This window comes from Bos taurus, chromosome 13 (genome assembly GCF_002263795.3).
Source record: "Bos taurus isolate L1 Dominette 01449 registration number 42190680 breed Hereford chromosome 13, ARS-UCD2.0, whole genome shotgun sequence".
Classification (NCBI taxonomy): Eukaryota; Metazoa; Chordata; class Mammalia; order Artiodactyla; family Bovidae; genus Bos; species Bos taurus.
In genome coordinates this window covers 74,953,591-74,968,068 of record NC_037340.1, presented here as the reverse complement: position 1 = coordinate 74,968,068, position 14,478 = coordinate 74,953,591, and the positions used below count along the sequence as shown (strand labels likewise).

General features: G+C 48.5%; 1 protein-coding gene across 1 annotated transcript in view; it reads left to right on the top strand.

Moving 5' to 3' along the window:
* CDH22 (cadherin 22) overlaps positions 1–14,478 on the top strand; it is an 83,717-nt gene that overhangs the window by 12,245 nt on the left and 56,994 nt on the right. The window contains exon 2 of the mRNA NM_001205776.1: positions 407–701. Within this exon, the coding sequence (NP_001192705.1) occupies positions 407–701 (295 nt within the window). The remainder of the gene's footprint in view (positions 1–406; positions 702–14,478) is intronic.

Genomic DNA, 14,478 nt, shown 5'->3' with positions numbered 1-14,478 from the left:
GATAGAGAAATAAGGCAGGACACGCAAAGAAGAAGCAGAGAGGTGTGGAGGGGGCTATGACTTCTTTGTAAGGGTGATAGGGAGCCATAGAAGATTGCATGCAGGGGAGAACCTGTTCAGATCTGCCTCTGAGGCTGACATCTCTGGCCACAGAGGGGAAGGTCGATTACAGGGGCAGGGCTAGAGCAGGAAGAGCCATGGAGGGCTAGTGAAACATGCCAGACCAGACAGTGAGGCCTGGGACTGGGATGACATTTGGTTTCCCCAGCCTCAGTGTCTTCACTGAAGAATGGGCAAGAAGAGATGTGCTTAGGAACAGGCTCCCAGTGGGACTTGCTGGGGGAGTGGGGCACCAAAAGGGGCTCCCACCCTGGCCTCCATCCTGCCTTCCTCCCTGCCTCCCCAGATCCACTCGGACTCAGACGAGGGTGATGGGGCCATCAAGTACACCATCTCGGGTGAGGGCGCTGGGACCATCTTCCTGATTGATGAGCTGACAGGTGACATCCACGCCATGGAGCGCCTGGACCGGGAACAGAAGACCTTCTACACCCTGAGGGCTCAAGCTCGGGACCGTGCCACCAACCGCCTGCTGGAGCCTGAGTCAGAGTTCATCATCAAGGTGCAGGACATCAACGACAGCGAGCCCCGCTTCCTGCATGGCCCCTACATTGGCAGCGTGGCCGAGCTCTCACCCACAGGTGGGCGGTGGGCTCCGGGGGGTGGGGTGAGTCAGCAAGAGGGGAAGGGGAGCAGCCGGGTTGAGAGAGGAGCCTTCTGGGGGGAGGGGAGTCAGGGTAGAGCTGTGAGCCCAGGTGCCCAGGCACAGTCCTGGACAATCACTTAGCCCAGGGCTCCTGATAGAAACTGGAGTCATGGGCTGAGGAGCAAGCTGGCCACTACCACCTTCCCCACCAGAGAAAATGGTGAGCGCAAAGGATGGTGGGAGAACAGGGAATGGGGGGGTGTGAATGTGGGTGTGGGTTCGTGTTCACACACCACACACTGGTGTGCTGGCGTTGTCTGCTGTGCATACTGTATTCTCACATGTGCACATGTGCATGGCCTTTAAGACCCGTGCGTGCATTTGACAGGTCATGCGTCTGCTGAATGAATGCATTCATTCATTTAACAAATATGCATAGGCACTGGGGACATAGCAAGGAGGAGGCAGACCAGCCTCTCTGCTCTTATGGAAGGGCTATTCTAGTCAAGGAAGACAGGCAGGAAGCAAGTTAACAAACCAATCCTGGGGCTGGGAAGAAGACACTGAAGCAAAGACTCGAAAGAAGTGAGAGCCTGCGCCCAGGGAACAGCATTCCAGGTGGTGGGAACAGTATAAGCAAAGGTCCCAAGGCTGAATTCCCTCTGAGGGGAAGCAGAGAGGAGACCAGATCAGGCAGCCATGTGATCATAGCCAAGGTTTTGCCTTTTATGCTCAGCAAGCTGGGAAGTTAGTGGAGGGGCTTGTTCAGAAGACTGACATGATATGACTTAATTTGAACAGGATCCTGTGGCTGTTCCATGAAGATTAGATGGAGAGGTGGGGGAAAGGCAGAAACAGATAGCTTGTTGACAAGGATATTGCAATTACCTAGGCAGGAAATGATGGTAGCTTGGAACAAGGTGGTACCAGTAAGAGTACTGAAGAGAGGTCGGCTTCTAGATATATTTCGAAAGTAGAGCTGAAAGCATTTGCTAATGGATTGGATGTGGGGTGTGAGAGAAAGAAGATTCAAGGATGACTACTGAAATTTTGACCTGGGCAATTAAATAGATGGAATCTCCATTTACTGAGATGGGAGAAACAGTGGGAGGAACAGATTTGTGGGGATGGAGGGAAATCATGAGTTTGGTTAGATGAACTAAGTTGGAAGTATTTATTAGAAAGCCAAGGAGAGATCTTGAAAAAGGCAGTTCAGTATCCAGTTTCAGCTGCAAGGTCTGAGCTAGAGAGATAAATTTGGAGGTTGTCCATGGCAGAAACCCAGGGAGTACTTAGAAATCAGTTTTGCAAGTGGGGAAACTGAGGCTCAGAAGAGCCGTGACGGGCCCCAGGTCACACTGCAAGTCAGAGGTAGCTTATGAAGCCTCTGATTTCCCAAGTCCAGCAGCCCTTACTCCTGGACTCAAACTCTGGCCAAAAGAGATGTAGCCCTGTCTCTCTTCACCCAAAACTGAACTGCACATTTCCACATGGAAAAGCCAGAAAGGTAGCGAGAGATGAGGCTAGAGGAGGAAACTGGATTCATGCAAAGGACTTGAGGGAAGCAGGTAGTCTGGGAAAAGCTTAAGCAAGGAAGTAAGTGGGCAGACTTGCATTTTGGAAGCCTCCCTCTGCCTCCGGGTGGAGAGTGAATGGGAATGAGGGGTCCAGAGGGAGGTGTAGCCCCAGATCCCCCATGCTGGCTTGCCCATCAGCACTTCAGTCTCACTTTGACTTTGAGAGGTGGCAGGACTGATGTCAGCATCCCCACTGAACAGATGGAAACACCAAGGCTCAGAGAGAGTAGATGATGTGACCCACGGTCACATAGCAAGTCAATAACCAAGCAGGTCGTTGTGCTGGGCTCCCAGGCTTTTGGAGTGGCAAGGTTCTTGTGTCACTCATGGGAAAAATGACCGAGAAAAGGGCAAGGACTCATTCAAGGTCACCCAGAGAGTGGGAGGCTGAGCCAGCCCCCAGCTTGATGAGCCCAGCCACAAGGAACCCCCTCCCTGCCCCACCTCTGTCTCCCGGTCCACTGACTCTGACGTTCCTCTCAGGAAAAAATGGGACAAGCTGGGGGAACCCAGGAGGTGGGAGGAGGAAGCAGAAATTAAATTAGTTTATTGCATTTGAGCAACTTTTTGAAGGAAAAGCAAATCCGACACTTGGGTGCTTACGGAGATTCCAGGCAGCTTTGAAAATCAGTCACAATTACTGAGCCTCCTGATCTGGGCTGAGGGGGGCGGGGCCGACAAGCAGCACCGGGGTCTGGGCAGCCTCGGAGATCAGACGAAGCGGGGACACAGCTTGGGACATGAAAGGCAGCAGCGCTCACAAATTAAACCACTCACAGCTTAAAAGGGAAAGGAACTGTGCCGGGGGACTCCAATGAGCCACGCTTCTGAGGAGGGGCACACCAGCCACGCTGAGCCTAACGCTGCAAAGCGGGTCCCACATCTGATGGTCAGGAAGCCTGGCTCCCCACGTGACCTCAGGAAAGTCCCTGCTCATCTCTGGGCCCCAGGTTCCCCTCTGAGCACAGAGCGGGCTCATTCATGCCCAGACGTTTATTGAGTGCCTACTCTGTGCCAGAGACTGTTTCAGGCATTGGAGATTCTTAGGAAGCCTACATTTAGGGCAGGGAGAGAGATAGGAAAGAAAGAAACAAGTCAAGATATAAATACACCCTGTGGTGTAAGTGTGAGGACCAAGGGAATTGGGACTTATATCGGGGGAGTGCTATTTTAGACAGAGAGGTCAGGAGAGCCCTTTCTTTTTTTGTATTTATTCAGTTATTTGGCTGCATCTTAGCTGTATCACACAGATATTGTGTTGCGGCGCAAGGATTCTTTCTTTGTGGTGCAGGCTTAGTTGCTCCAATGCGTGTGGGATCTTAGTTCCCCTACCAGGGATTCAATCCACATCCTCTGCATTGCAAGGCGGATTCTTAACCACCAGGGAAGTAGGAACATACCGGCCTTCCTTTTTTATAAGAGAGCATTTGAACAAGATTTGAAGGAACCAAGGGAAAGGACCAAGGAGCTATGTGAAACTCAGTTCTCAGTTCAGTTGCTCAGTCGTGTCCAGCTCTTTGCGACCCCATGGGCTGCAGCACACCAGGCCTCCCTGTCCATCACCAACTCCCAGAGCTTGCTCAAACTCATGTCCATTGAGTCAATGATGCCATCCAACCATTTCATCCTCTGTCCTTCCCCTTCTTCTCCTGCCTTCAATCTTTCCCAGCATCAGGGTCTCTTCCAATGAATCAGTTCTTTGCATCAGGTGGCCAGAGATTTGGAGTTTCAGCTTCAGCATCAGTCTTTCCAATGACTATTCAGGACTGATTTCCTTTAGGATGGACTGGTTGGATCTCCTTACAGTCCAAGGGACTCTCAAGAGTCCTCTCCAACTCCACAGTTCAAAAAGCATCCATTCTTCAGTGCTCAGCTTTCTTTATAGTCCAACTCTCACATCCATACATGACTACTGAAAAAACCATAGCTGTGACTAGACAGACCTTTGTTGGCAAAGTAATGTCTCTGCTTTTTAATATGCTGTCTAGGTTGGTCATAGGTTTTCTTCCAAGGAGCAAGTGTCTTTTAATTTCATGGCTGAAGTCACCATCTGCAGTGATTTTGGAGCCCCCTAAAATAAAGTCTGACACTGTTTCCACTGTTTCCCCATCTATTTCCCATGAAGTGATGGGACCAGATGCTGTGATCTTAGTTTTCTGAATGTTGAGTTTTAAGTCAACTTTTTAACTCTCCTCTTTCACTTTCATCAAGAGGCTCTTTAGTTCTTCGCTTTCTGCCATAAGGGTGGTGTCATCTGCATATCTGATGTTATTGATATTTCTCCCAGCAATCCTGATTCTGGCTTGTGCTTCATCCAGCCCAGCATTTCTCATGATGTACTCTGCATAGAAGTTAAATAAGCAGGGTGACAATATACAGCCTTGACGTACTCCTTTCCCGATTTGAAACTAGTCTGTTGTTCCATGTCCAATTCTAACTGTTGCTTCTTGACTTCCTACTTTTGCATTCCAGTCCCCTATAATGAAAAGGATATCTTTTTTGGGTGTTGTAGGTCTTCATAGAACCATTCAACTTCAGTTTCTTCAGCATTACTGGTCGGGGCATAGACTTGGATTACTGTGATACTCAGTGGTTTGCCTTGAAAACGAACAGAGATAGTTCTGTCATTTTTGAGATTGCATCCAAGTACTGCATTTCAGACTCTTTTGTTGACTATGATGGCTACTCCATTTCTTCTAAGGGATTCTTGCCCACAGTAGTAGATATAATGGTCATCTGAGTTAAATTCACCCATTCCAGTCCATTTTAGTTCGCTGATTCCTAAAATGTCGATGTTTCCATCTCCTGTTTGACCACTTCCAATTTGCCTTGATTCATGGACCTAACATTTCAGGTTCCTATGCAATATTGCTCTTTACAGCATCGGACTTTATTTCCATCACCAGTCATATCCACAGCTGGGTATTGTTTTTGCTTTGGCTCCATTTCTTCACTTTCTGTAGTTATTTCTCCACTGATCTCCAGTAGCATATTGGGCACCTACCTACCTGGGGAGTTCATCTTTCAGTGTCCTATCTTTTTGCCTTTTCATACTGTTCATGGGGTTCTCAAGGCAAGAATACTGAAGTGATTTGCCATTCCCTTCTCCAGTGGACCACGTTTTGTCAGAACTCACCTCCATGACCTGTCTGTCTTGAGTGGCTATGGCATGGCTCATAGTTTCACTGAGCTAGACAAGGCCAAGGTCCTTGCAACCAGATTGGTTAGTTTTCTGTGATTGTGGTTTTCATTCTGTCTGCCCTCTGATGGATAAGTATAAGAGGCTTGTGGAAGTTTCCTGATGGGAGAGACTGCCTGAGGGGGAAGCTGGGTCTTGTTCTGATGGCCGGGACCATGCTCAGTAAAGCTTAAATCCAACTTTCTGTTGATGGGCAGGGCTGTGTTCCCTCCTTGTTGTTTGGCCTGAGGCCAAACTATGGTGGAGGTAATGAAGATAATGGCGACCTCCTTCAAAAGGTCCCATGCATGTACTGCTGCACTCAGTGCCCCTGATTCTGCAGCAGGCCACCGCCAACCCACACCTTCACTGGAGACTTGCGGTCACTCACAGGCAAGTCTGGGTCAGTCTCTTGTGGGGTCACTGCTGCTTTCTCCTGGGTCCTGGTGCATACAAGGTTTTGTTTGTGCCCTCTAAGAGTCTGTTTCCCAGTCCAGTGTAAGTTCTGGCAGCTCTTTGGTGGGTTAATGATGACCTCCTCCAAGAGGGCTTATGCCATACGCAGGTCTGCTGCACCCAGAGCCCCTGCCCCTGCGGCAGGCCACCGCTGACCCATACCTCTGCAGGAGACACTCAAACACAGTTCTGGCTCAGTCTCTGTGGGGTCTCTGGGTCCTGGTGTGCACAAGGTTTGTTTGAGCCCTCCCAGTGTCTCTGGTGGATATGGGGTTTGATTCTAAATGTGATTTTGCCCCTCCTACCGTCTTGCTGGGGCTTCTCCTTTGCCATTGGATGCGGTGTATCTTTTTTTTTTTTTGGTGGGATCCAACATTCTCCTGTCAATGGTTGTTCAGCAGCGACTTGTAATTTTGGAGTTCTCACAGAAGATGAGCATGTGTCCTTCTACTCCACCATCTTGGTGAGGTTCATGTGAAACAGTGGTTTTCAAAGTTTGTTGTACATCCAAGTTACTTGGAGGACTTGTTAAAGCACAGAAGGCTCCCCTCTACCCCCAGGGTTTCTGATTCAGTGTTAGTTGCTCAGTCGTGTCCCTCTTTGCAACCCCCATGGAGTGTACCTCGCCAGGCTTCTCTGTCCATGGGATTCTCTAGGCAAGAATCCTGGAATGGGTTGCCATTCCCTTCTCCAGGGGACCTTCCCAACCCAGGGTTGGAACCTGGGTCTCCTGCATGACAGGCAGATTCTTTACCATCTGAGCCACTGGGGAAGCCCAGCACATCTGGGCTGTTAGAAATGTTGGCATTTTTAACAAAGATGCTGTCAAAGCTGATGCTGATGCTGCTGGTTCCGGGTACACTTGAAGAACCAACTAAGCCTGCACCACAACTAAAGAATTCTTGCACTGCAACAAAAGATCCGCAAAAACTAAGCTAGAGAAAGAATGTTCCAGGAAGAGGAAACAGCAAGTGCAAAGGTCCTGAGGCATGATGTGTTTTATCATGTTTGAGGAATAGCAAGGAAGTCAGTGTGGCTGAAAAGAGGAGTAAAGGAAGAGGAGAGGGTCCAAGGAGGTCAGAAGAGATACCAGAAGCTGGACCACATAGGACTTTTGTAGCTGCTAAAAGCTTTGTGGTTGTGCTTTGAGTAAGACAGGGCGGGGGGCTGAGGAGAGGAATTCTATGATCCAACATAGATTTTAAAAAGATGATTTGTTGGCTGAAACTAAACTATAGGGGTTAAAGGTGAAAGTAGGGGAATCAGTGAGGAGACACCTGTAACTGGGGCAGGAGGTAATGGTGATTTGGATTCTGGATGTATGTTGAATGCAGACCAACGGGGTTTGTGAGGGATTGAATGAGGGGAGTGAGAGAGAGAGAAGACAAGGGTGAGGCTGAAGTTTTTGACCTGAGCAAGTAGATGGATGGAACTGCTATTGCTGAGCTGGGTAATACTGCAGGAAGAGCAAATTTGCACAAAATTAAGAGTTCTTTATTGGACATGTTTAGATTGAGGTGTCTACTAGAAATCCAAGTGGAGTTGTCAAGGGAACAGTTAGATCTCTAAGTCAGGAGATCAGAAGCAAGATGAGGGCTAGAGTTACCACTTTGGAAGTCATCAGCAAAGCGAGAATTTAAAGCTTGAGGCTGGGTGAAATCAACAAAGGAGTGAGTTTTGGTATGGAAGAGTTAGACTAGATAATCTCCTGATGTTGGGGGGCCCAGATCCCTTATGTAGGCTGGCAGAACCTGACCAGTGGACAGCAAGGGAATTTCACAGGGCTCCCATGCCCAGTTCAACTCCACCTACTTCTTAATGCCAACTATGTGTAAGACAAAATCCTTGGCACTATTGAAGATACAGAAATGAGAAGTTCAATCCAGCACACATCTATTACCCACTACTTTATTCTGGGCACTGCTAGGGATGTAAAGATAAGTAATTGAGTTAAATCCACAAATGTTTATTAGCAACCATTATATACAAGGCCTTCAGTGTACTTGGGTCTGTAGGGGTTTCAAAGATGAGTCACCCAACTAAGCAAACATTTATTAGTACCTGCTGCTGCTGCTGCTAAGTTACTTCAGTCGTGTCTGACTCTGTGTGACCCCATAGACGGCAGCCCACCAGGCTCCCCCATCCCTGGGATTCTTCAGGCAAGAACACTGGAGTGGGTTGCCATTTCCTTCTCCAGTGCGTGAAAGTGAAGTCACTCAATCGTGTCCAACTCTTAGGGACCCCATGGACTGCAGCCCACCAGGCTCCTCCATCCATGGGATTTTCCAGGCAAGAGTATGGGAGTGGGGTGCCATTGCCTTCTCCGTTATTAGTACCTACTTTATATATATATACATACATATATATACGTGTGTATGTATATATATATATCCCGAATAGGATAGAAAAATAAGCAGTTGCTTTAATTCAGTAAATACATAATAGTTCCTACTATGTATGTGGTCCTTCGCTAGGTGTGTGAGGATGCAAAGATAAGCAAGATACTGCCACTGTCCTCAAAGTGTTAGCAGATCAGTTTCATCTCTGGTGCCAACTCTGGTCAACTGGTCATAGGGCTGTGTTGAGAAGGTGTCTGAGGTCTCATTCAGGCTTAGCAGAAAAGAATGCCACAATCGATTAGTGATGTCTGCTGGGAGCAAAGGAAGGCGACTATGGAGGCACATATGCCATAGGATTGTCATTGCTGGACCATGAGATGGGGGCTCAGCAGACTGTGGAAATGGACAGGGGCCCTGCCACAGCCGCTTTCCTGTGTATTGCAATCCCTCTGTGAGCAGCATCTTTAATAGATGGAAAAAGACTCTTTTGTAGTACAGTCTGCACTTCTCGGGACATCTACTAAATAATAGCTATCAGCCAACACTGTTTTCACACAGCTATTTCCCTTTATTCTCACAGTCCTGGGGAATAAGCAGGGAAGGTATTACTGTCCTCATTTTACCAATGAGGAGATAAATGTGGAGAGAGATAAAGTAACTTACCTGAGGTTCCATAGTAAGAGCTGGAGCCAGAACTGGACCCAGATCCTGGATCCAGAACCTAAGCTACTTGCCTCAGTGGGCATGAGAAACAGTTTTAGTGTGCACAGGACTTTAGAGCTTACAAAGCCCTTTCACACCCCTAATCTCATTTCATCCTCCCAGGAACTCTCTTGGGTTAAGTGTAGATACCTTCATTTTACAGCTGAGGAAACTGAGGCCCGAGAGGGGAGGGAGAAATAAAATCGGGAGGACATACTATCTGATTGCCAGGGCCCGTGCTTGAGAGGACGGTGGCAGAGAGGACAGGAGGAAGGCAGGGGGCAGTGTGCTCCCAGAGGTCCTGTTTGGGGAGGGCAGGGCAGGCTGGTAGCCTCTGACTGTCCCACCTGCTGCTGGAGAGAGTGTGGCTCAACAGCCCTCAGGCCCAAGCCAGGAATCAATTGCTGGCCTCTTCAGAGACACATTCTAAAGATGTTTTTAATTAAAGTCCAGGAAGATCTATATGTGCAATATCTCCTTGCCTAGCAACGGCACTGGCTCTCACCACCCAGGATGGGGAGAAAAGGGGCAGGAGGTTTCTGGTGGAGAGAGGTGGCAGAGAGGAGCACAGGCCCTGGCTTCACTTTGTTCTCTGTCTTTTCCATCAACAAATCCCTCAGCAAACACAAGCAGCCCCTCTCTGCCAGGCCCGGTGCCCACGTGTCAGTGAGTACAAAGGTAACAAATGTGGCATCCTACCCTCTGGGGTCTAGCACATAGTAGGTGCTCTGTATATCTTGGGTGACCAAATAGAACGGAATCATAAGCCAAAAATGTTTGCTTTCTGCAACTGGCCGAGGGATGCTACTGCAGAAACTTAGAATGTTGCTGCCCCGAGTAAACGAGGTGACCAGACTACTTCACGGAGGGTCCCATTTAAGTGGGGAGAGGATGGAAGAGTCAATGGGACTCGATTTGAAACAAAAGAAGAATCCCCTTTCTTAGGGGGATAGATGAGATACACACACACACTCAAGTGTTGCCTGCCTGGGTGAGTCCTTGGCAACCTCTTTCTGTCCCCGTCTCTGTCTCTCTCTCGATATATATATATATATGTATGTATATCTGCCTCTTTGACCCTCGTCTCTCTAGCTCTATTCTCATTTCTCCCTATGTATCTGGGTACCTCTGTTTTTGTCACTTTCTCTCTGTCCATCTGTCTGCATCTCTGTGTCTTGTTTCTCAGCCTCTGACCCACTTTCTTACCCCATGTCTGTATGCCGCCTTCTCTGTCCCTTGTCTCTTGACCTGCTTCCTGCCCCTCTATCTTCTGACCCCCCTTTCCATGCAACCACTTTCCTGCGTCTCCTGTGTATCATTCATCTATATTAGGCTGCCCTGATTGGGCAGCTGGAAGCGGAGTTGAGGCCAGTGCAGTGAGCCGGCATTGTAAGTGATGAGCAAAGAGGGAGTTGATAGGGGCGGGGGGGTGGTGCGGAGGTAAGAGAGGGGTTTGAGAAGGGACTTGTTTCCTGTGTAATCTGATTGTTCCCAGAGACTCGACAAGTGGTTTTTAATTTTTAATAGAAAGCATTCCACGCAGTTCTAGCAGCAGCAGGGGGTGGGACTCATTTTTCATAAATGTTTGAGAAGCTAAATGTGAGCCAAGGGTTTCCCCAGGCCCAGCAGGGTAGCAGAGGGAGGTAGGGAAGAAACAGGATGATAATAATTACAAACATCTTCACAATAACGACACTTGGTCACCTCGATTGAGGACTCCGTTCTTTTCCAAAGCGTTTTATCTCTTTCATCTCATCAAGGGGTCTCCCTCACCCAGGATACGGAAGCATAAAGTGTTATCTCCATTTTACAGAAGGGGAGCTGAGGCCCAGTCAGGTTGGGTAGTTGTCCCATAGCCACACAGAGAGCCAAGGACAGGGCTGGAATGAGAATTTGTCTTCAACCCCGGACCTCCACTCCACATGGCACCACATTCTCCCTGAGCAGCTTGGGGTTCTGGGGCCCATGTCTGGGCCTCAGTTGGATTTCATAAACAGCAATGGTTAAAGGGAGAAGAGAAAGTGTTCTGATCTGGGAGCCAGAGCATAGATTCTAGTTCTGGACCCATGATAAACCATGTCAGAGCCACCCAGATAAACTAGAAATGAAGGGTGTGCAAGCCCCCTCCCTCCTGATACTGGTGCCTGGGAGTCTCCCACTCACAAGCAAAGACACAGCCCCAGAGATCTTCTGACCATATAGAGAAAAGAGAAAGGAATAAACTCTTATTGAGCACTTACTAAATGCTTGGCTTTACCAGCCTCTTAAATCCATCATCTCTAATCCCCATAACATCTCTGAGAGGCAGAGTGTGACCCTCTGACTTCGAGGAAAACTGTGAGGAAAAAGGTCAGACAAGGGAAAGACTTGATTGAGGGCACAGAGTGAGGAAGTGGTGGGATTTGAACCCAGGACTCTCTGATGCCGAAGTCCCATGTCTCCATGAAGTTGCGAGGGGCATCTCTTTGTAGGAGTGTCCAACTTCTCATGCTGATTTGGTGGCTTGTGTCATACTTGCTGCTTCCTTTTGTTTGTCGGTCTCAGTGCAGGCACAGCGAGTCCAGGAGGGTGACATGCTGGCTACGGAGATGTGGGTTGGAATCTTTTCCTACCACTTACTAGTGACTTCACCTGGGGAAACGCACTGAGTCTCTCTGTGACTCTGTTTCCTCATCAGTTCAATCCGGGGTTGCATCTAGGGCATCAGTTCTCAGTCTGGGATGCACTTTAGAATCACTGTTGGGGCTTTTAAAATACCCTTGCCTGTGCTCCACCCCCAAGGGAGTGCTATTAAATTAATCTGGGTTGGGGCTCAACATCAGTTTTATTTTAAAGCTCCTAAGAGATTCTAATGTGCAGCCAAATTGAGAACCACTGGTTTCTGTGCCCCTCAAGGAGCAGCCTTTCCATATCCAACATTCTACATGGAGCCCTGGAGTTCTGCGATCCTGTTTATGCAAGAATCCTTTGGGCAATCCTTCCTACGTCAGTCTGGAATTAGGCCCTTAATCTCATATAGCAGAAGGGCTAGGGGCAGCACCACGGACAGCGAATGGCTCAACCTAGCCAATTGAAGCCCTGCTTCTGAAAGTCTGCTGCTGCTGCTGCTGCTGCTGCTGCTAAATCGTTTCAGTCGTGTCCGACTCTGTGCGACCCCAGAGATGGCAGCCCACCAGGCTCCCCTGTCCCTGGGATTCTCCAGGCAAGAACAGTAGAGTGGGTTGCCATTTCCTTCTCCAATGCATGAAAGTGAAAAGTGAAAGTGAAGTCGCTCAGTCGTGTCCGACTCTCCGAGACCGCATGGACTGCAGCCTACCAGGCTCCTCCGCCCATGAGATTTTCCAGGCAAGAGCACTGGAGTGGGTTGCCATTGCTTTCTCTGTCTGAAAGTCTGGGCTTGAACTAAATACCAGGGAGGGAGAATCTTGAATCCAGTTCCTTGCTCTCCTCCTGCTCTTTCTTTCTCTCCTTTCTTTGACTCTTCTCTCACTTGCCTGTCTACTTCTGCTCCTATTGATCCCCACCCTACTACCTTATAAGGCAAGATACATGTGTGTTTTGACATCAGATTGACCTGGGTTTGAATCTTGCCTCTCCTATTTCCTTGCCAGATGAATTTAGCCAGGCACTGTCCCAGCTGTTAAACAAGGAAATCTATTTGAGTTCTTACAATGGTCCTGAGTACCCCTATTTCACAGATGATGAAGTTGAGACAAAAGGGGTTCTTTATTAAACTTCACTCAGCCTCTATTTCCTTACCTGCAAAGTAGAAATCTTAATAGAGCTTACTTCAAGACTCTATTATGTGAATTCCATGAGATACTATGCATAAAAAGCTTATTATAACATGTAGTGCAAGGTGGTTATTTAATAAACCTAATCTATCATTATCATTGAAGACATTTATGTAATAATGGGTTTCATTATTATTCATTATTAATTTACCTTGCCACCCTTTGCTGTGCATAACAGTTTCCTCATCTGTAAAATGGAAATGATGCAGGAGTAGACTGAAGTTGGCTTGTATCAGCTCATGAGAGCCAAATATTGATTTTCAGGAGTTTCATAAGCCACTTGATATCACATTGGTAGTTTGAAATTGGCCATGGTGAGAGTATTTACACCACAGAAATCAGCAAACCCTACAAAGCAGGGCATTTATCCCCACCCCTCCATCCCCCAGAGCCAATGGTTAAACATTTGCCAGCATGTCACCGCATCCACCTCATCGAGTTGGCATGAGGACTGAAGGAGAGAAGAGCGTGATGGCGCATTGTAAAATGCAATCTGCTAAACTTAGGGGGATGGCACAAAGTGGTCCTACAGCATCCACAAGCCCGGCACCCATTTGTCTGCTGATTCTGGGGAGATGCTGACTTGTGAAGGAGGTGGGAGGGAGTGTGGGGCCTGGGGAACCAGGGGTGAATCACTGACCCTTCACCATCCCCATGCGTCTGCATTAACTGTAATGGCTGCAATAAAGAACCCCAGATTGGGGAAATGATTCCATCATCACTGCAGGAGTCCCTAGGATACAGCCAGGGAGACAGAGAGAGAGCTCAGCCATGTCCCTGGGGAATCACTCAACCCAGCATTGTGTCTTGCCCAGGGGGTGGGGGCAACATGCAGAGGAGAGTGACAGGGAGATCCTCTCTCACAACAGTTACAGCAGCCACTATTTATTGAGCGCCCACCATGAGCCTGATGCTGTGTGTATCGTCTCTCATTTCAGTATGTCTGTGAGGGAGGCTTGATTGTGCCATTGTATACAGGCCTGCAGCGCCTCCTGAGAAGACAGCAACAACCTGCCTTTACTGAGTTCTTAGCATGGGGGTAGGCGCTTTCCTTGCTGCTGAATATGGAAATCTATTTGAATTCTGAAATCGATCCCAGGAGTACGATGGTACTCTCACCCTCATTTCACAAAGGAGGAAATTGAGGCAAAAATGGGGTTCATGACAGTCCCAAGGTCAAACTGCTAAGAGTGGGGGAGTCACTGACTGTGATTCACTACAGCGGGCCACCATCCAGAGTCACCATGTGTCTGTGCTGACTCTGGCTTCCAGAGGACTTTGACCTTAGAGAGTCCTGGGTTCAAGTCCCACCACTTCGTCACTCTGTGTCCCCATTCAGGTCTTTTCCTCTGTTTGACCTCTCCCCCCCCCCACCCACCACCACTGTAATTTAGAGAGGTCCACTCTGCCTTTCAGAGATGCTATGAGAATTAGAGATAATGGATTTAAGTGGCTGGTGAAGCTAGGCATGCCGTGAGTGCTCAGTAACATCTATTACTCTCTCTTCTCTCTGTTTAAGAGGAGGGGCCTGGGATCAAGCCCTGGCCCTGAATAGAAGACCCCTGGTTACCTAGCATCAAGAGGGAGGGGGCTTGCCCAAACCTCTTCCTCTCAGCTTCTCCAGGCAACTCTGACATGGTTGATGCAGAGCTGGAGCCGCCAAAAGAGAGAGGTGCATTGCAGGGCCGGTTTAGGAGGCTGGGAGGGGGGGACACGGAGAGGGAAA